The 22,387-nt window shown below is 36.2% G+C and overlaps 1 protein-coding gene across 1 annotated transcript; it reads right to left on the bottom strand.

Annotated features, from left to right (window-relative positions):
* Window positions 1-8,757: 8,757 nt before the first annotated feature.
* Window positions 8,758-9,717, bottom strand: LOC138425496 (olfactory receptor 10C1-like). Its single transcript, XM_069563452.1, has one exon. It carries the CDS (start codon window positions 9,706-9,708, stop codon window positions 8,758-8,760), a length of 951 nt encoding a protein of 316 aa, XP_069419553.1. The 5' UTR covers window positions 9,709-9,717.
* Between the last annotated feature and the right edge of the window lie 12,670 nt (window positions 9,718-22,387).

Raw genomic sequence — 22,387 nt, 5'->3', positions numbered from 1 at the left:
GGTTTCTATATCCAGGTGTCTGATAGAGAAGATGTAGCTTGGGGCCTAGGAATCAGATGGTTGTTTTATGAAAACACTATGCTATTAATACAAGCCAGTACTGAAATATTAAAAGAATAAAAATATTGAGGTAACAATAGCAAAAGTAGGAGTCAGACAAATTCTAGTACTGTAAAACTTATCAAGATATCCTTTCCAGATTCAAGTATATTATTATAGCTGAATAATTGCATCATCCCCATGGGGACTATGAAGGCTGGTTTTATTAAAATCCATCTTTGTAATTTAGAATTGAGCAAGAAATGTAAACATTTTCATGTCAGCTTCCTGAAGTATAAACTGAGAGAATTTAGCTATGACATATGTTTTCTCATACTCAAAAATTTGTTTTGGGATGTAAATTTTCTTGCATAATTACTTCATTCAAACTGGGCATTTGACTTTTTATTTTAAATTTAAATTAAATTAAATTAAATTAAATTTTAATTTTAATTAATTAAGAATTTTTCTTTATCAAGTGAGCTTATCATGCAACCTTTATGTCCAGGAAACTGGATCAGGAGAAAATTCTCTATCATAATTTAGCATCAGAGACTTATTCATAACTATAAATTATTTTACATCCTGAGGCTATATTCCTTTAAATTCTTTTTAAGGTAAGAGGCGTAGTGTAACAACAAAAATCAGCTAGCTGAGTAAAGCAATACTTTGAGAAAGTTAATAATGTAATGAGATTTTTAAATACTTTTCCTTTAGTTTCATGAAGTGTGTTTCATGAAGTCTGTAATCTGTCAAGTGAGAAATATTCAGATGGGAAGTTAGAGCCGTGTATCCTGGTGACAAAATTCTGAGTTACTCTGACAATTAATTATTGGTTTAGAGACAACAGATCACATCTATAGGGTTGCAAAGCAGTTTTCACATTCTCTATTTCATTAAATCCTCAAAGCCTTCCTGTGAGGTGTCACATGAAGCTACTCAGGGTTAAGATGTCATTATGACTCTTTGATTCCACACTGTCCCTAGGTCAGATGTGTGTAATACAAAAGTAAAATAATAGTTTCAAGTAATACTTAATGAGCCCTGTGTGCCAAACTCTACAGGAAGCATTTTATACCTTTTAAATCATCTAGTAACTATTCCCAAGTCCTCTGACAAAGGAAACTTTAGTACCCGTATTTCAAGATATTATTAATCATTCATCACTAATGTCTACTAATGACTAGGGAGGTTCTAAAGATCAAAAAGTGAGAATTCCTTCAATGAGGTAGACAGATTATAAGACTATAGATTCAGGATTTCAAGTTTCCAAGATGTACAATTAAGCTCTAGGATTGTATACTAGATCTCTAATCTTTTCCATGCCATTCTCATATTTCATTACTGTTAATTCTTGGATTCCATGACTTTTTAATCCTACTTTTTGATCTACTTCCAGTGAGTTTTCATCACTATTTAACTATATAGGGGTCTATTTATCCATGAATGTTTAAAGTCACTTTAATAAAGCATTGGACTATTTCTTTTGATTTTTCCTTTGTATCTCCACTAACATTTTCATCCTAGTATATCTTTTTGTTCATAATTTTCATCACAGAATATTTTATTATATTTACAGTGGTTATTAAGTTGTGTGTAGGAAAATACTAGAGAAGAAAGAAAAGTTCTTAATCTGACTTTAAAACATCTGGATGAAACTTGTGGACAAGTCAATTCATCAAATTTTGACTAGGTATTAAAAATATTCACTTGATTGAATGAAAACTTCACATTTCACTCAGGTATTTAGTATCTGTCAGTTATACTGTTTATTAAAACTTACATGCATTTAAGTTTGGAATGAGAAAGACTGATTACGAAGAGAAATCTAGTTGCTCTCTATAGGCACCAAACTAGTTATTTCCAAAGTTTCGAGATGTCTCCCAGAAATGAAATGCTGTCTGTTTTCCCTACATATGTTAGGTTCTGTGATGTACACAGATTACAATCCTCCTTAAGAATGCATAGTTTAAAAAATAAATGTCTTTTTACTTACCTTATTTAGATAAGTACCACTTAATAAAAAAGGATTTAGGAAAGAACACACTTGAATTTTTCAAATTTTCAAAGAGAGAAAGTATAGTATCCAGTTGACTATTTAAGAATTAGCTTCAGAAGTGTGAGTTTACAATTTGATACAATGCTGCCAGAAAGAAAAGAGCCATATTTATGAAGACAATATGGATAATATCAGGAATGCTTTGTGAGTGTGTAAGTTTATTATATTCCTAAGACTCTTGAGAATTGTTTTTAAACAGTCCATTTATGCTTATCCCAGATGAGTTAGCAGGGAAATTTCCTTGGGACAGGGTTCTCTATGGAAATGCTTCTTGTGTATAATTAGTTGCTTACTGAATTGAGGTTGGTAGCAAATCTCTTCTATTGTTAGGTTTGTTCTATTCTATTTTTTGTCTTAGGTTTTTTTAAAATGAATTTTTATTGGAGTATAGTTTATTTACAATGTTGTTTTAGTTTCTGCTGTACAGCAAAGTGAATCAGTTATAATATACATATATCTGTTCTTTTTAGATTTTTTCCAATACTGCAGAGTAGCGTTCTGTATGTCATCCAGTAGGTCCTTATTAGTTATCTATTTTATATATAGTAGTGTGTGTGTTCATCCCAAGCTCTTAATTCATCCTTCCCTCCCTCCTCTACCCTTTGGTAACCATAAGTTTGTTTTCTAAATCTGTGAGTCTGTATTTTGTAAATAAGTTCATTTGTATCTTTTTTTTTAAATTTCCGCATGTAAGTGGTATCATATGATACTTGTCTTTGTCTGAATTATGTCATTTTTTAATGAACTATACACTTGCCTTTTTATTCTCCTGATTGTTCAGCAGGTAACTATTAACACAGACACATAGATACAACTTTCCAAAGCATGCATTAATTTTCTAAGACAGTGCAATTTAAATTTATAAGAAGGATAAAACACTTTCCTGACATCCTCCAAAGTTTACAGGGCTCTTCTTTCACAATGGAATTATTATTTCTTATTTTCATGTGAAACATTTCATGTTACTTTCCTTAATACTGACTTATGTCATTTAAGATGATAATTTCCAGAAAATGTCATTTCATTCTTTTTAATGGCTGCATAATATTCCACTGTATATATGTACCACATCTTCTTTATCCATTTATGTGTCAATTGACATTGAGATTGCTTCCATGTCTTGGCTATTGTAAACAGCATTGCAATGAAATTGGGGTGCATGTGTCCTTTCAAACCATGGTTTTCTCTGGATATATGTCGAGGAGTGGGATTGCTGGATTTTTAGTTTTTTAAGGAATCTCCATTCTGTTCTTAGTGTCTGTACCAATTTACATTCCCAGCAACAGTGTAAGAGGGTTTCCTTTTCTCCACATCCCCTCCAGCATTTAATCTGTATAGGCTTTTTGATGATAGCCATTCTGACCCATGTGAGGTAATAGCTCATTGTAGTTTTGATTTGCATTCCTCTAAAACAGCAATGTTGAGCATCTTTTCTTGCACCTCTTGGCCATTTTTCTGTCTTCTTTAGAGAAATGTCTATTTAGGCCTTATGCTCAGTTTTTTTGATTGGGTTTTTTTTTTTATATTGAGCCATATGAACCGTTTGCAAATTTTGGAGATTAATCCCTTGTCAGTCACATCGTTTCCATATCATGAATTTTTAAAGTTGAAGCATGATAGATATACAACATTCCATTATTTTCAGGTGTACAACATAATGACTCGACCCTGTATCAGGAAGATCCCCTAGCGGGGGACCTGGCAACCCACTCCAGTATTCTTCCCTGAAGAATCCCAGGGACAGAGAAGCCTGGTGGGCTACATTTCATAGGGTCACAAAGTCAGACACTACTGAAGCGACTTAACATGAATATAGTGGGAAAGGAACACAGTAAATCCACTTACCATTGGTCATTATATAAAGTTACAAATTTTTTTCTTTCTGATGAAAGCTTTTTAAAAAAGATTTATTTATTTGCTTAATTTTTTGGTTGTGGTGGGTCTTTGTTGCTATGCATAGGCTTTCTCTAGTTACAGTGAGCAGGTGCTATTCTAGTTGTGATGTGCAGGCTTCTCATTGTGGTGGCTTCTTTTATATCAGAGCAGAGGCTTTAGATGCACTGGCTCAATAGTTGTGGTGCACAGGCTTAGCTGCTCCATGGCATGTGGACTCTTCCTGGACCAGGGATTGGAACTGTGTCCCTTGCATTGCAAGGTGGATTCTTAACCACTGGACCACCAGGGAAGCCCGGAAGCTTTTAGGTTTTACTTACTTAGCAACTTCCAGTTTCTCCATGCAATGTTATTGATTATAGTCCACATGCCACACATTTCATTCCTGTGGCATAATTTATTTTATATCTGGAAATCTGTTACCTCTTGATCTCCTTTATGCATTTTACCCACTGCTAATGCTCCTCCCCTCTGGCAGTCACCAATATGTTCTCTATATCTATGAGCTTTGCTTTGTTCATTTGTTTTATTTTGATTCTACACATAAGTGAAATCATATGGTATTTGTCTTTCTCTGTGTGACTTATTTCCTTAGCATAATGCTATCAAGGTCCATCCATGTTGCTGCAAGTGGCAAGATGTCATAATTCTTTTATGGCTGGGTAGAATTGCATTGTATATATATACCACATCTTTATCTGTTTATCTATCAAAAGACACAAGTTGTTTCTGTATCTTGGCTATTGTAAATAATGCTGCAATGAACATATGGGTGCATATATCTTTCTGAATAATTTTTGTGTGTGTGTGTGTTTCTAAGTCTTTAATCAAAGTAAAGTAAAAATTAAACATTGCTAAGGAAATGAGTGTCTTTGCCAAGGAGCAAAGACATAGATTATGGAAATGGTTGTACATTGATTTAATTTGTATCTGTCACTGTTTCTCTGGATAATTTTGAAGGGATATTTTAAGATACTGACACAGTGTTGAAATAGCATATTTCAAAGTTAAAAAGAAAAGAATATTATATATCTTCATGAACTTTAACATATAAAAATGCATTCCTATTTCAGTGAGTACCTACTTGGCCAGACTCACCATCAGATACTCTGTATCTCTGGTTAGTATTTTTGCCAGCAGCTCAAATTCCATCTTCTAAATCCTTACACATCATCATCTCCTAATCTCCTTTCAGGTAACTAGATGAATGGATGGATGAGTGGATAGATAGATAGCTTACATTCAATTATATCTTTATTCCTTAATAATTCTTTATAGTGAGATTGCTGGTGGGATTTGTTTGGAAGGAATGATGCTAAAGCTGAAACTCCAGTACTTTGGCCACCTCATGCGAAGAGTTGACTCATTGGAAAAGACTTTGATGCTAGGAGGGATTGGGGGCAGGAGGAGAAGGGGACGACGGAGGATGAGATGGCTGGATGGCATCACTGACTTGATGGACGCGAGTCTAAATGAACTCCAGGAGTTGGTGATGGACAGGGAGGCCTGGCATGCTGTGATTCATGGGGTCACAAAGAGTCGGACATGACTGAGCGACTGAACTGAACTGAACTGAACTGAAGCAATGTGTGAGAGATTGAAATAGCTCAAAATTATACTGTTTTTTCAATCTCAATGTGTTCCTCCTCCTTTATTTTCTTTCTTAGCAAATGGCAGTATCCACACATTTATTTCATTTAAAAACTTACTGAGTAACTACAGCATACTAAGCACTGTGACAGGCATGGGAGATAAAATGGTGAATAAGCTGGGACCCTGGCTTCAGAGGCAATTATAGTGAAAGCGTCTTAAATAAAATACTAAGTGCGATGATGAGTTTAACTTTTCTTCACCACTCCCCTGCACCTTTTCAGCCCTAATACACAGAATAAGTTAATCATCAAAATGTACCTCTTGGCTATCTCTTATATGTGAATCCTCCTCTTGTCTCCCTCCACTCCCCTCGTTCATGCCTTCGATATCTCTCTCCTGGTCTCTGTTGCTATTCTCATAATCAGCCCTCTTAATTTTTCTACTTCTATTTTCAAACAGCCAAATAATGATAATGTTCTGTTTCCCTTTTTCAAAGTTCTTTTAGCTTCTGTTATCTAGGATGAATTAGTGTTTTCATTTTCTCCAGATAAATACCAGTATTTTGAATTGCTGGATCATATGATAGTTCTGCTGTTAATTTTTTGAGACACCTCTATACAATTTTCTATAATATCTGCATTGGTTTTCATTCCCATAAATAGTGCTCTATGTTTCCTTTACTCTACATTCTTGCCAAAACTTGTTATTTCTTTTTCTTTTGAAAACAGCCTGACATGTGAAGTGATACTGTGGTTTTGATTTGCAGTTCTCTAATTTTTAGTGGAGGGCTTCCCAGGTGGCTTAGTGGTAAGAAGTCCACCTGCCAAGCAGGAGATGAGGGTTCAATCCCTGGGTCGGGAAGATCCCCTGGGGAAGGACATGACAACCCCTCCGGCATTCTTGCCTGGGAAAGCCTATGGACAGGTGAGCCTGGCAGGCTACAGCTTGTGGGATCTCAGAGTTGGACATGACCTGATGACCAAACAGCAGCAGCAGAAACAGTAATTAATGATTAAATCAATTGAATGTCTTCTCATGTGTCTGTTGGCCATTGGAATGTTTTCTTCAGAAGAATGTCTATTTAGAACTACCTATTTTTCATTTGGATTGTTTGATTTTTTGTTATTGAGTTGCCTGTGTTCTTTGAACATTTTGGATATTATTTGGATAAACCATTAGGTATATGATTTACAAATATCTTTTCCCATTCTGTAGTTGCGTTTTTATTTTGTTTGTGGTTTCCTTCACTGTGCAGAAACTTTTAAATTTGATGTAATCTCATTGGTTTATTTTTGCTTTTGTTGCCATTGCCTTTGGAGTCAATCTAAAAATTATTGTCAAGAGTGTTCTCAAGGACCTTACTGCCTATGTTCTCTTCTAGGAGTTTTATGGTTTCTGGTCTTACATTTAGGACTTTAATCCACTATAAGTTTAATTCTGCATATGGTGTGATTAGATGTAATAGTCTGATTCTTTTACATGTAAGTTGTCAAGTTTTTGATCCGTTCAGACTTATAAAACTTAACAAAATGTTAATGCCATAATAGATTTCTATTAACTTGCTTTAATGCTTAATAAATCATTAATTTTTCTAGATTAATAAGCATACTTTAAAATAATAATGTCTAATGCCTACATATAATTCCTGCCTATTTCTGTAGCATAATTGTCAAGTGGTTATTTTTGCATATTCAGATTATTTCCATTCTTAATTACTGTACACACATGTAAATAATAACCACAATGTATTATGTTTTGGTCAACAATGAATTGGATAGTTTTTGATAAAATGCATATTTCTGGTAAAACACATCTTTGTCATTAGTGAACATCACTGCTATACCCTGACTGTAGAATTTTCACAGTCTTTCTCCCCCTCAGCTTTTAAGAGATAAAACTGACAAATAAAATTGTATATAAAGTATATAATATGATTTGATATATGTGTCCTTCATGAAATGATTACCACAATCAAGTTAAGAAACATATTCCATCACCTCAAATAGTTATCATTTGTGTATGTGTATGGTAAGAACACTTAAGATCTACAGTACTCTCAGCAAATATCAAGTATATAATACAGTATTATTAACTATGTCACCATACCATACATCAGTCCCCCAGAACCTATTCTTCTGGTACTGTAAATTAAGTCATAGTAGCAGCACAGTTCTCCACTTTTTGTCATACTATAGCTACTGTTTGAGTAGTTATTTATCCCTCATATATCATAGCACCTCCCTGAGGACAAGATGTTCAAATCCAAGGAAACGCATCTCATACATGCCTTAAGCTACTAGATTGTGTTGTAACCATGCTCATTTCTCTTAAGATCAAGTTTTTGGATGATTTCCAAGTATATTCAGTTATGAGTCATTTGCACATATGTAAATTTTATAAATTGAATAAAATCTATGTAATTATTTATATTAATATTTATATTAATTATTTTTAGTACAGCTTTCATCTTCCATCCTTGGATTTAGATGTGATTTCTCTTTGTTTCTAAAAACATTTTGACCATGAGGGCTCTCCATAAAAATTTCCCATATTTTTCTTTTAATATTCTGCAACAAATAGCTCTGACTATAAGAGTTTACTTCTTCTGATGTCTACATATTTTTATAGCACACGCAACTCAAAAATTTAACTCTATAGAATGTACCAACAATTAAGGCAAAAGAATTTTAAAACATTTTTATGGAAGTAAGTAATACATGTCACAGAGTTACTAGGGAATTTGGAGTTTTATGGGACAGACCCTAGTGACAAGAGCAGAAGTCAGATGGGCCCTCAGGGGCTATAAAATGCCTAAGAGTATAGGGTGAGTATTTGCCAGGATTCTGAGATATAATCTGGCAATCTATACTCTAAACCTATATTTTAAACAGAAATATTTTGGAATACTTGTCTAGTGTTGGACTCTCCTATTAAATTCTTTAATAGCCAACTTCTTTCCAGAATTTGGCAGTCAGAACTTTAGCTATGGGAAGAGAGCTGTCTCCAAAATTACAAGCATTGTTACAATCACTGTTATTAAAGAATGTTCTTACAAAATAGTTTGACAAGTACAATTTTTTTTCCTCCCTCCCTCCTTTCTTCTTTCCTCTTAGGTTGAGTGTGTATCTTTTGCAAAGAGGAATTTGTATGTTCCTCTAGTATCTACCCATGAGTCAAAACTTTTTCTTGCCCAGAGTTCTCCGAAGAGCTGTCTTGACTTCCTTGTTCCGTAAGCTGTAGATGATAGGGTTGAGCATGGATGTCACCACAGTATAGAAGAGGGCCAGGAGTTTATCCACCCCTGGTGAATGGCTAGACTTGGGCCTCAAGTAGGTGACAGATCCTGAGCCATAGAAGAGCGTTACTACCAGCAGGTGGGAAGAACATGTGGAAAGAGATTTTCGGCGGCCTTCAGGGGAGGGCATGATCAGCACGGCAGCTAGAATTCTGCCATAAGAAGCAATGATTAATAAAAATGGACTGGAAATGCAAAGAATGGCCACAACAAAGACTGCAGCCTCATTATGGGATGTATCCCCACAGGCTAGTGCCAGAATAGGGGGGAGGTCACAGAAGAAGTGGTCTATTTCACAGGGGCCACAGAAGTCCAAAGAAAAAATATAGTTGGTTTGGCCCAAGCCTACTATGCAACCCACCCCCCAAGAAATCATTGCTAAATGGACACACACTCCACGACTCATTCGTGTTGCATAGTGAAGTGGGGAGCATATGGCCATATAGCGATCAAAAGCCATGGCTGCCAAAAGGCAGCACTCACTTATAGCAAATAATGTAAAGAAAAACATCTGTGTAGCACAGCCCTCCCGAGAGATTCCTCGGGCCTCACTCACAAGGCTCTGCAGCATCTTGGGTATGACAGAGCAAGTGTATCCAATCTCCAAGAGAGACAAATTGGCCAGGAAGAAGTACATGGGGGTATGGAGGGCTGGATTGGTCCAGATGGCAAGAGCTATGAGAGCGTTGCCTGTCAGTGATGCTAAGAACATGAGTAGGATGAGGGTAAATAAAAGGAAGCACTGTTCGGTGACCTCAGAGAATTTGGCAAATGCAAAGTGTTTCACAGACATGCTGTTGTCTTGCCACAAGGAACAATTGAGGTTCATGACCTTAAGAAAAGAAGAGCAAAGTCATCAGGAAAATTCTTTCAGATAGCAATATAACACTTTACATTACTCTTAATAAGCTCCAGTGAGCCAAAGAGATAAATTTCTTACCTATAATTTAAAAATTTAAAAGTTTGGAAGTTATACTCATCCTGAAACCAGCACTATTCTATGTAACTATCCCAACTGATTTGTCCACAGTGTACCTAGTCAGCAGGCATAAAATGGGGAAAAAAAGTCAGCACAAATCTCTTTCATTCCTTCTTTTTATCACATGAAGTTCCTCAAATACCTATTTCTTTCCTCTTCTTTTCCCACTGACTTACTTTCTTCACTCATTCACTCAACAAGTATTTATTGAGCAGAATACTTTCAAAGTATTTTGCAGTTACTGTAGGTCCTGGTTTAAAACAATGAAAAAATACCACTTCTTTCCAAAGGGAACTTATTCAGTCAAGGAAAGCAATAATTAAATGACTATTCAATAAATAATTGTTACAATGCAGAGATTTAAAACTTGGGTAAGTTGTGGTGACTGACCTACTTAGACTGGCTGTTCCAAAAGGGTTCTTGATGAAGAGAAACCTGAGCTGAGATGTGAATGAAGAAGAGGCAACCGTATGAAGACTGTCACAGCCATTCACATCATGTCTATATTGTACTGCTGAGATAGTCACATCATTGCAACAGTTAAAAAAAAAAAAACTCATCTGCCAAGCTTTCTCCATCGGATTGTTGTTTGCTAAATGAAAATTACCCTTGCTCCAAGTTAAAAATCAAATTTCTTAATATCATTGATGAAAATCTATAGATTAAGGTAGACTATTGATAGACTTCTATCTTGCTTTTTATCCAATGGACCATATGTTATATTCACAGCAAACCGCTTGCATCTTTTAGTATGTGTCTTGTATGCATATATTTCCTTTTCTTTGTGTTTATTTTCCCCTGGTGGAAGGGGCTGGAAATTTGCCTCCTTATTTGTCCATCTATTGAACAATCTATTATTGAGTTTCAGCATAGCTTCATCTCCTCTCTGGAACTTTCTCCTCCAACTCCGCCTCTCCCTTGCCCTTGTTCTGGTCAGTTACATGGCCCTTCCACTCCATCTTCCCACCACTCTCTAACTGACATTTGAGCATTGACATTACTCCAGGGACGATTGATTGTTCATTTCTTCCTGAAAATAGACTCAAGAAGTTTGGGAGTGAAGAGCTTTATTTATACCATTATTTCCACCAACCATAACAACGAATAAGTTCTCATGTAATGAAAAAATTAGAATATTAAGCTTTACTCTGACTGCATATATATGCTGTCTAGTGGTACTTATTCTATTTTCTGAAGGTAATTATGATAAATTTCATCTCCTTTAAGTATCTCAAATGTGACAGCTACTTGTCTCTCAATCTGATAGTTACTACCAATTCCTGACAAAAATATTCCTTGTTCTAAATATGGATGTACTGCAGTTTAAATTTTTTTGGAAATGTCTTCAAGGAAAATCCTAAATAATGTTTGCTATGAAAATGCAAAAGAATGAGGAGGTTTTGTTCCTATTCCTCTGAACTGTTATGTTTTCATTAGTATAAACTGAAGCCATATTTATTCTACATTTGTTTAAAACACATCACTGTTTATTCTACATTAATGTTTGATGCCAGGATATATAGAACAAAGTATGCATTTTGAGGTTCCAAATTATTATGAACAGACAAAATTTGTGTGCTTATGTGTTCACAAAAGCATATGTACAAAGATATACATTTTTGCATATATACATATATCTTATACTGACAGAAACACACATTCAAATCCATGCTAAATAGCACAGTAATCAAGATTGCTGACAGTCTTTGTGGGTAAAATTCCTAGTGCAGCCATCTAACACTGAGTCATGGCTAACATTTCCTTAAATATTTGTTCCTCAATTTTCCCATTTTTAAAGGAAGTGATAGAAGTATCTCCCTAATGCAGTTGTTATGAGGATTAAGTGAGTTAATTCTCACAGAAGCATGTAGAAAAGTGGTTATGTACTTAAATATTAGCCATAGCTGTGCCTGTATACTTGCATACTCTTACAATGAATTTACCTTCATATATACTCCTTTTGCTGAATTTTATGTCACAGTCCCTAAAGTCCCTAATCATTCCTCCTGTTCATTCTCTTCATTTCCATTTCATATTTTTCTAATCATCTGCTGTGATAGAAAGAGAAAAAGTAGGAAATACATACATAAACAGATTCTATATATAATTACATAGATTCTATATATAATTATCTGTCTATAATCTATACATATATAGATTCAAATATAAAAATGCCACATGGATGTTATGTCCTGGGAAAAATAGTTGTATATTATGAATCATTTTAATCTACTAATTTGTATATCCACTGAGATATGCAACAGTTCCACAAAGTTAAGGAGAGAAACAAGTGGACTGATTCAAAATTCTGTTCAATGTGAAATAAAAACTCTGCACAATTCAGGGACCCTCAGTGTATATGACTTTGAAAAATTTGCTTACACATTGTAGTCTATTACAATGCATTTACACTTATGTTAAAGCATTTGTAAACATTTACCTTGCATTGTGGGCTTCCCTGGCGGCTCAGATGGTAAAGAATCCACTTGTAATGCACGAGACCTGGGTTTGATCCCTGGGTTGGGAAGATTCCCTGGAGAAGGGAACAGCCACCCACTCCAGTATTCCGGCCTGGAGAATTCCCTGGTTGGAGGAGGCTGGCAGGCTACAGTCCTTGGGGTCACAAAGAGTCCCAAGGACTTTCACATCACTCACCTTGCATTGTATCTAATTAAATTAACTAATATAATTTAATATCTATATTTCTTATGTGGCAACACAATTCAGTTAAGGTTGTGGCAAAGAAAACAAAGATAGTAGTTGACTTTCATTTTTTTAAGCCTAAAAATGTTCTGAAATATCCTAACTTCTCAATGATAGACTATGCAGTTATATAGGATACTCTAGATGTAGACAAGTTGCCATTCACTTTGTCAGTTAAATAAGCAAATATGTTTCTTACTCATTCAACCTTCCTGTGTCTGGGAGAAACTAAAGTTTCCTCAGTGACACCGATGGAGGAGCCAAGGAAAAAATCCCAGCCAGAAAAGAAGAATGCCTCACTCTTTCTTAAGTACTGACATCATTAAGATTTCATTTCATAAATATTCTTGTCCATTTAGACTGTAGACAGCAAATACAAATACCGGTATTGGGGATGAGAGTTGAGGATGTGGGGAATGGGAGAAACCTACTGGTAGATGGCATACAGGAGGGCTGATTGCACAAAGGCTAATACATGCTGATAGTCATTCAATATTCTTAGACCCTCAGGATGAATAAAAAGTCACCCTGTGATAAGTACTTTTTAAAACCTCATAAAGTTCAGAGACAGCTGAAAAAAATTAAGACATCCAAGATAGTGAAGGTCTGTGAGTGCTTCTAAATACTTAAACTAATAAAGAATGGTACTTTGCCTAGAAATAAATATTAAATATATATAAATAAATGTCTGAGTCCACTGGAGGTGAGACTATAAAGAAACATAGTCAAATTCCCTTCTCCCTCCCTGTCACTGAGACTAATACTACACCAAGTAAAATCTGATTTTTTTCATTATTCTTTCTATTGTTTTCAGAATTTGCTCTCTGTTGATCTTTGTGCAGGGACCCTGAGATCCATGTAGTGGAAGTCAGCTTTATGCACATAGCAAGAATGTTTAATTTTAATCACTGCCTACAGAAAGAGAGTGAGATGCTCAAGGCAGGTGTCTGGAGTCTGCAGATAAGGAGCATCATAGGAAGTACAACAATTTGGCACATTCTTCTGTCTCTCACCTGACACATTTTCTTGATTTAAAGTTTCTGATCCATCATTTCTGTGTAAGGGAAGGATGATGAAGCCCTTCCCATCTTTCTTGCTGAGTTGTTTTGAGTTAAAATGGAAACATTATAGAGATAAACCATGAATTAAAAATAAGGAATTGAAATGCACTTTATCAGTGTCAAAACCTCTTGCCCTTTAAAAACCTCAAAGCAATCTTGAGAAAGAAGAATGGAGCTGGAGGAATCAACTTGCCTGACTTCAGGCTCTACTACAAAGCCACAGTCATCAAGACAGTATGGTACTGGCACAAAGACAGACATATAGATCAATGGAACAAAATAGAAAGCCCAGAGATAAATCCACACACATATGGACACCTTATCTTTGACAAAGGAGGCAAGAATATACAATGGAGTAAAGACAATCTCTTTAACAAGTGGTGCTGGGAAAACTGGTCAACCACTTGTAAAAGAATGAAACTAGATCACTTTCTAACACCGCACACAAAAATAAACTCAAAATGGATTAAAGATCTAAATGTAAGATCAGAAACTATAAAACTCCTAGAGGAGAACATAGGCAAAACACTCTCAGACATAAATCACAGCAGGATCCTCTATGATCCACCTCCCAGAATTCTGGAAATAAAAGCAAAAATAAACAAATGGGATCTAATTAAAATTAAAAGCTTCTGCACAACAAAGGAAAATATAAGCAAGGTGAAAAGACAGCCATCTGAATGGGAGAAAATAATAGCAAATGAAGCAACTGACAAACAACTAATCTCAAAAATATACAAGCAACTCCTGCAGCTCAACTCCAGAAAAATAAACGACCCTATCAAAAAATGGGCCAAAGAACTAAATAGACATTTCTCCAAAGAAGACATACGGATGGCTAACAAACACATGAAAAGATGCTCAACATCACTCATTATTAGAGAAATGCAAATCAAAACCACAATGAGGTACCACTTCACACCAGTCAGAATGGCTGCGATCCAAAAATCTGCAAGCAATAAATGCTGGAGAGGGTGTGGAGAAAAGGGAACCCTCCTACACTGTTGGTGGGAATGCAAACTAGTACAGCCACTATGGAGAACAGTGTGGAGATTCCTTAAAAAATTGCAAATAGAACTACCTTATGACCCAGCAATCCCACTTCTGGGCATACACACCGAGGAAACCAGAATTGAAAGAGACACATGTACCCCAATGTTCATCGCAGCACTGTTTATAATAGCCAGGACATGGAAACAACCTAGATGTCCATCAGCAGATGAATGGATAAGAAAGCTGTGGTACATATACACAATGGAGTATTACTCAGCCATTAAAAAGAATTCATTTGAATCAGTTCTGATGAGATGGATGAAACTGGAGCCGATTATACAGAGTGAAGTAAGCCAGAAAGAAAAACACCAATACAGTATACTAACACTTATATATGGAATTTAGGAAGATGGCAATGATGACCCTGTATGCAAGATAGGGAAAGAGACACAGATGTGTATAATGGACTTTTGGACTCAGAGGGAGAGGGAGAGGGTGGGATGATTTGGGAGAATGACATTCTAACATGTATACTATCATGTGAACTGAATTGCCAGTCTATGTCTGACGCAGGATGCAGCATGCTTGGGGCTGGTGCATGGGGATGACCCAGAAAGATGTTCTGGGGAGGGAGGTGGGAGGGGGGTTCATGTTTGGGAATGCATGTAAGAATTAAAGATTTTAAAATTTAAAAAATAAAAAACTAAAAATTAAAAAAAAAAAAAGAAACTCATAGGATGTTGCCTGCAATATCCCCTAGTATTACCAGACTATTAAAATAAACTATATTAAGAGTCAGTCATTAAGCAAATATGCACTGTGATGTTAGTCTAAAAATATAGATGTTTCAAGCTCAATGATAAATTGTATTTGTCTATTCCAACTCAGTATAATAAAAGATTAATTGACCATTGAACATGGACAAGATTCTGAGTTTGAGTCTTGAGATGGAGTTTCAGTGATAGTTGGATGCATGAAAGCATAGAGGAAGGAGACAAGATAATTAAAAAATTAGTTTATTTATTATAATTGGAGGCTAATTACTCTCCACTATTGTGGTGGTTTTTGCCATACATTGACATGAATCAGCCATGGGTGTATATGTGTCCCCCCTGTTCTGAACCCCCTCTCACCACCTTCCCCATTCCATCCCTCTGGATTGTTCCAGTGCATCAGGTTTGAGTGCCCTGTTTCATGTATCGAATTTGGACTGTTCATCTGTTTCACATATGCCAATATACATGTTTCAATGCTATTCTCTCAAATCATCCCACCTTTGCCTTCTCCCATAGAGTTCAAAAGTCTATTCTTTATCTCTGTGTCTCTTTTGCTGTCTCTCATATAGGGTCATCATTACCATCTTTCTAAATTCCATATATATGTGTTAACATACTGTATTGGTGTTTTTGTTTCTAACTTACTTCACTCTATATATTAGGCTCCAGTTTCATCCACCTCATTAGAACTGACTCAATTGTGTTCTTTTTAATAGCTGAGTAATATTCCATTGTGTATATGTACACAGCTTTCTTATCCATTCATCTGCCGATGGACATCTAGGTTGCTTCTGTGTCCTAGCTACTGTAAACAGTGCTGTGATGAACATCGGGGTACATAGAGACAAGATAATTTTAATAGCTCAATGGCTTGGCTTCATGTGCCAACTCACCCAGCCCCAAGATCCAATGCAAGTACTTTCTATATGGTTCTACTTTGGAAATCATCCAGCATAAGTAATTCAGTTTGGGTCAATGCCACATAAATGATCCTTAACTGACTCAGTCTCTTATTAATCTTTGTTCTCATAATGAAATGTTTCTTTGTTTTCTCTCAGCCAAAGGAAAACATAAGAGACATTGTTAAATATTTTTTACCTGAAATAGAACAGTGCCTCTCAAACAAGAAAAACTCAATAAATATTAACTTTCATTATTCTGAAATTGTTCTTTCTAAAATGCTTGGAGAATATATATAATTTATGTAAATTAGTTATTAAAGATTGTTGAAATAATTTCTCATTGCTTTCCACAATTCACCCATAATCATTTCATTGAGGACCTAATATTTAGCTGGGTGATGCCTCCACATAACCCAGCATGAACTACGTTATCCTTTGGTTGGAGTAACATGCACAGGATGATCTAGGCATCTCTATTACCAAACAATAAGAGATTTGTCTATTTCCTGTGAAATGATTAGTTTAGAAGAATTAATGGCAATTTTATGACAGAGATACTGGCAAACTGAGTAAATTTTATACTCTTCAGAGAAAGGGAAAATAGCTGATTAAAATAATGTCTAGAATTAAATAATGCTTTGTATGTTTTCTATCCATTTTCACATTTTGATTCACTGTCTTCCACAATCCTCTTTTAAAAAGACATCAGTTATATCACGTACCTTTAATCCTAATATTTGAGGGACAAAAGTAGATGGTTATTGATTCTGATGGGCCACTCCTTAATTTTTTCTGCACATTCTCCTTATAACTTCCCCAAATTCAGAGAATGTAAATCTCCTCAATCCTCACTCCCAAGACCATGCATTGAGAAGCTTTTGTTGTAATCAAGGCCATGTCTGTTCCCAGAAAGACTGTGTGTCTCTTCAGAGAGCATTGTGTCCCTCCTAGCAGTGTCCTCAACTGCACGTGCACACACACACACACACACACACACACACACAGAAGAATGCAAAGCTGTACTAGTTACATGATGGTATATTTGAGCTTTCCTCTGTTCTGAAAAAAAGGAATATGAATACATATGCTTCATTTCTTCTCCTGATTCTGAATACTTATCCTGCCTCCCCTTTCCCAGGAGACATTTTCTTCTCACTAGAGTGTTAGAAAGTAGTTTGATTCTGTCTCTCAGGGATTGCCATGGCCAAACCTCTCTCTATTTGTTGGTATAGTAAATGCCAATATTTAGGAAGAAGATAAGTAAGATGTAAAATAACCTGTAAAAACAAAAATAAATAATGGTAAAATATAATGAATAATCTGTATTATATGTAACTGATATCATAGACTATGTACATAACATGATATGAATTCAAGTGACGTACTACTGGAACTAATTATTTGACCACTCTGAATGATTAATGTGAAATACTAAGATTTTAATTTTTTGTCTGAATTCAGATAGTCTTCAAAAATAATTATGAAAATGACAAGTAACTTTCATGTTATTATATTGATGAGTTAGTATTTTTTCTGATTGTTATAAATAAATCATAAAATAATAATAAGTAAATCTTAAAGATTCCTAGCTACACATAAATTTGGCCAAGTGCCAACTGATTTGTATCAAAAGTAGTGAAGAAAATCAAGAGTCTATTCTGGCTGGTTGCTATAAGGGGAACAACTTCTGTCAGGAACCAGATAAAATGATGGAGGGCAGGAGAGTTAGGTGCTATTCTGAATCTCATTTTCTGCCCCATTGACTTCCATCTTTTTTTTAACATTAGAATCCCTTTGTGCTTAATCACTATACTCTTAATATACATTGAAAGAGGCAAGAGCTATGACAAATTTAATAATGTTTATAAATAAGTTTGTATCTTATTCCTTACAATAAAATCCATGAACATTAAAAAAAAGAAAAAAATAGAGTCAGAAGTACTTATTAAGATGATGAAAAAACTGTAAGCTACTGAATTATGTCCATGATATAAAATTATGTAAATGATATAAGAATTGAGTAAGGTACTGAATATTCATTATTGACACGACATAATGGCAAAGGAGAAAGACTAGGGAAGAGGAAGTTGTTATTTAGGTAGAAAATTCCCCTTATTGTTTCCATGTTAAATACATTATCCCCAGGAGGAGGTCAAGGTGGAGGAGTAGGAGGTTGAGGAACTCACTTCCTCCAGTGATCTCATCAGCAGTACATCTACAGTAAGTCCCTGACATCTGAAATGAGTTCCATTCTGAGAGTATGTTCATAAGTCCAACAAAGTTAGCCTAGATACCCAATGAACACAATCGGCTATATGATACTGTACTGTAATAGATTTATAATACTTTTCACATAAATAATAACATAAAAAAACAAACAAAAAGTAAATCTTATAGCACAGTACCTTGAAAAGTACAATAGTATAGTAAACTGCTGGCCCTCAGAAGCTGGCATTGAGTGAAGAGGCAAGAAGAGCTACTGACTGGAGGAGGGAGAGAAGGTAGGAAATGGTAGAGCTGCAGGATCGTCAATGATAGGAGATGGAGGGCAAGCCACAATTTCACTCACACTTGACTGATAGAATGCACGTTCACATCGTTGAAAGTTCACAACTTGAAGTTTGTATGTAGAGCACTTACTGTACATGTGGAACAGTTCTCACTGCAAACTAATTGGAGACTCGGAGAGAGACTCCTGCAACCAAGACTGTAAGAAATATCCATATGGAATTGGGTAGGAAGAGAAGCCATCCGCTTGGGACCTGTGTCCTGGGTGGAGACTCAGAGGAAAAGAGAGATTACATGGGCAGAGATCCTCCCCAGAGAATGAGTGGTTCCAGACAGATGTTGGCTCCCTCCCACCCTGGGATCCTGCACAGAGAAGGTGAGCCCCCTTGACTGGTTGGAGAGCCAGTGGGACTAACAGAAAGGCTGTGGAAAGCTTGGACTCCACTCTTTAGGAACACATGCACACTTGCCTGCTCCTCAGTCAGTGAGAAGAAGGAGGACGGAAAACTGCATAAGTGGCTGGCCAGTTTCCCAAGACTGCCCCCCAGGCTCGGGTTCCAGCCTGAGCCTAGGGAACACTCCAGCTCCGCTTGCTTCAAGATGCAGCTGCACATTTACATTTTCCACTCTTTTTTCTCTCTTTTCTCTGCTTGGGATCCCTATAATGTGAATGCTAGTACCTTGATATTGACCTACACAGCCTTTAAATTGTTTTCAGTTTAAAAAATTTAGTTTTCTTTTTGCTATTCTCATTTAGTGATTTCCATTAATCTATCTTTTAGTTGATTTATACATTCTTCTGTATCACTTAGTCTGGCTATTCTTTTCTTCTTGTGTTATCATTATAGTTATTGTATTCTTCAGTTGTTACTGATATTTCTTATAATTTTAGTTCCTTGTTAAAATTCTTACTGTGTTCAGCTATTCATTTCCCCAATTCAGTTACTACTATTATTACTAATGTGTTTAATTCTTTGTCTAGTAAAATTGATTTCCATCTCAGTAGCTGTTTCTTTTTCAGAAATTTTCTCTTTCCATTTCAATTGAGAGAAATTACTCTGTCTTCTTATTTTGCTTAACTTCCTCTCTCTCTATGAAATTAGATGAAAAAGTTATCCATGGTGGCCTTGAAGAGGTGTTCTTATACGGGAATGTCCCTGTATAATCTCCATGGGACCAGTGGCTTTGATGGCAGAACTGGGTTTGACCTGAACACAAGTCATATCTTTCCTCAGGATGCACTGAGAGCTATCACCTTGTTAGGGGATGGGGTCAGAACTGAAGGGGCTGGGACCAGAGCCAGGTATGAGCCAGTGCTTCTTCCTCTTTGCTCAGTGGCCATCACAGTCCTTTTGGGGGTATGGTGGGTCTCAAGTTCCTGAAGCTCCAGAGGAGAGCAGTGCTGGAGCAAGAGGGTCTGGTGTGTTTATTTGGCAAAAGTCAGTGTATTGTGTATGGTGGTCTGGCCACTCTCAGACATATGGTCTCCTTGTGATGTGCTGCCTGCGCAAATTCCAGTAATGGTTGCCTTCTTCCTGTTCAGGCTTGGAGCTACCTTTAGCATCTCACAGTGAGCTTTCCCCTTTGTCGTGGCAGCTGTTGCTCCAGAGTGGAGCTGCAATGAGAAACTCTAGCTGTGCTGGAGTGTTAGCTCAGTTCAGGGTAGGATATTCACTGGGGCATTTGTGTGTGAAGCCAGTCAACCTCATGGTTTTGTTCTGCCCTTTCCACCTTGCTTTGGGAAGATAGAAGCATTTTTGCACTATTCCCAAACTGAGTTGAGGTTTCCCATAGCCCATTTCTTAGTCCCTCTGAGCCTCCAAACAGCCAAGGGAGCTCCTCTTCCTTTAGTCAGACCCCAGGACTGGGGTGTCCAAGATGTAACTTGAGCTGCTCACTCCTCATGGAGGGTCTTCTCCTTTGTAATCTTCCTTTTCCTCTGAGTCCCCTCCTAGGGGCATAGGACCTGACCTAATTGCCTGTCTTTGTTTCTGATTTGATTCTGCCTTTACCTTTCTTGTAGCCTTGCTTGTACAAGAGTCTCTCTGGTCATCTCCAGATAGTTTTCAGTGAGAATTTTTCCACATAAATGTGTGAGGGGAGATGAGTTCCACATCCTTGCACTCTGCCATCTTGATTCGAATCCAGTCTATTTCTCAAAGTGTATGTTTCCTCTTGATCTTACAATGCACTAGACTGGTTGTAGATAGCCTCTAAAAAATGATTGCAATAAATACAACAAAAGTAATAGTTGATGATTCTAGCTGTAGGAATACAGGTGTTCTATTGTAATACTTTAAATATCTAAAATAAAGAATAACAAAGAAATAGAGGTGTTTATTAAAATATCTATTCAAATATGTATTAAATAATTATGTACTAAGCACTGGGGAAAACATTTATATATTTTTCTTATTAATTTTCACAACAATTAAGACCACTGAAACATAAAGTCTATTTTCTGATATTTCTGTTAAATAGAAAAAGAAACACCCAATTGCTCTCCTAAAATTACAGTTTTTAAAATGTAATTTTATTACATATATGATTTCTAAACCAAAATTTTCTTTCTATAGATTAATTATGTTAGCTAGAAACAATATAACAATTTTAAAATGTTCACTAATTTATAAACTCGTGGTGTACTTTAATAGTAGCAAGTAAATTATTGGATGTAGATTAGTAATCTAAGGTAATTTCAGTTGTTTATATATTATGGAAAAACTCTTGACAAGACAGCAAGGGAAATTAATGAGAAAAAAGTTTTGGAAATATTAAATAATTTTGTTATGTTTCTGAGTTTTGGTAGTTACCATCTTAGTTACAGTTTAAATGGTCTTCAAAGATTTTTTTTCAATACTTTTGCAGTACTAAACTTGGCTTGAAGCTTAAAAATGTTGGCAGGAAGAATTAAATTAATAAATTTAGTCTTTATGTATTCTATTAAAATTTTATTTATTTATTTATTTTTGACTGTACTGAGTCTTCATTGCTGCCTGGGCTTTTCTTTAGTTGCAGTGAGCTGGGGCTGCTCTCCAGTTGCAGTGGGCAGTCTTCTCATTGCAGTGGCCTCTCTTGTTGTGGAGCACTGGCTCTAGGGTGCGCAGGCTTCAATAGCTACAGCACGTGAGCTCAGTAGTTGTGACTCCTGGGCTCTAGAGAACAGGCTCAACAGTTGTGACTCTCAGGCTTAGTTTCTTCAAGGTATGTGGGATCTTCCTGAATCAGGGATTGAACCAGTGTCTCCTGCAATGGCAGAAGGGTTCTTTACCATTGAGCCACCAAGGAAGCCTATGGATTCTGTTTTTTTTTTTTTTAGTTTTTTATTTTTTAAATTTTAATATCTTTAATTCTTACATGCGTTCCCAAACATGAACCCCCCTCCCACCTCCCTCCCCATAACATCTCTCTGGGTCATCCCCATGTACCAGCCCCAAGCATGCTGCATCCTGCGTCAGACATAGACTGGCGATTCAATTCTTACATGATAGTATACATGTTAGAATGTCATTCTCCCAAATCATCCCACCCTCTCCCTCTCCCTCTGAGTCCAAAGGTCCGTTTCATGCTTCCCTTTCCACCTCCC

The sequence above is a fragment of the Ovis canadensis genome, chromosome 20 (assembly GCF_042477335.2).
Source record: "Ovis canadensis isolate MfBH-ARS-UI-01 breed Bighorn chromosome 20, ARS-UI_OviCan_v2, whole genome shotgun sequence".
Taxonomy (NCBI): Eukaryota; Metazoa; Chordata; class Mammalia; order Artiodactyla; family Bovidae; genus Ovis; species Ovis canadensis.
Note: the sequence above shows the minus strand (reverse complement) of the source record. Positions and strands in the feature narration are given on the sequence as shown.

Excerpts from the sequence above, each read along its gene's own strand:
- LOC138425496 (XM_069563452.1), bottom strand. The coding sequence starts at position 9,708 with ATGAACCTCAATTGTTCCTTGTGGCAAGACAACAGCATGTCTGTGAAA.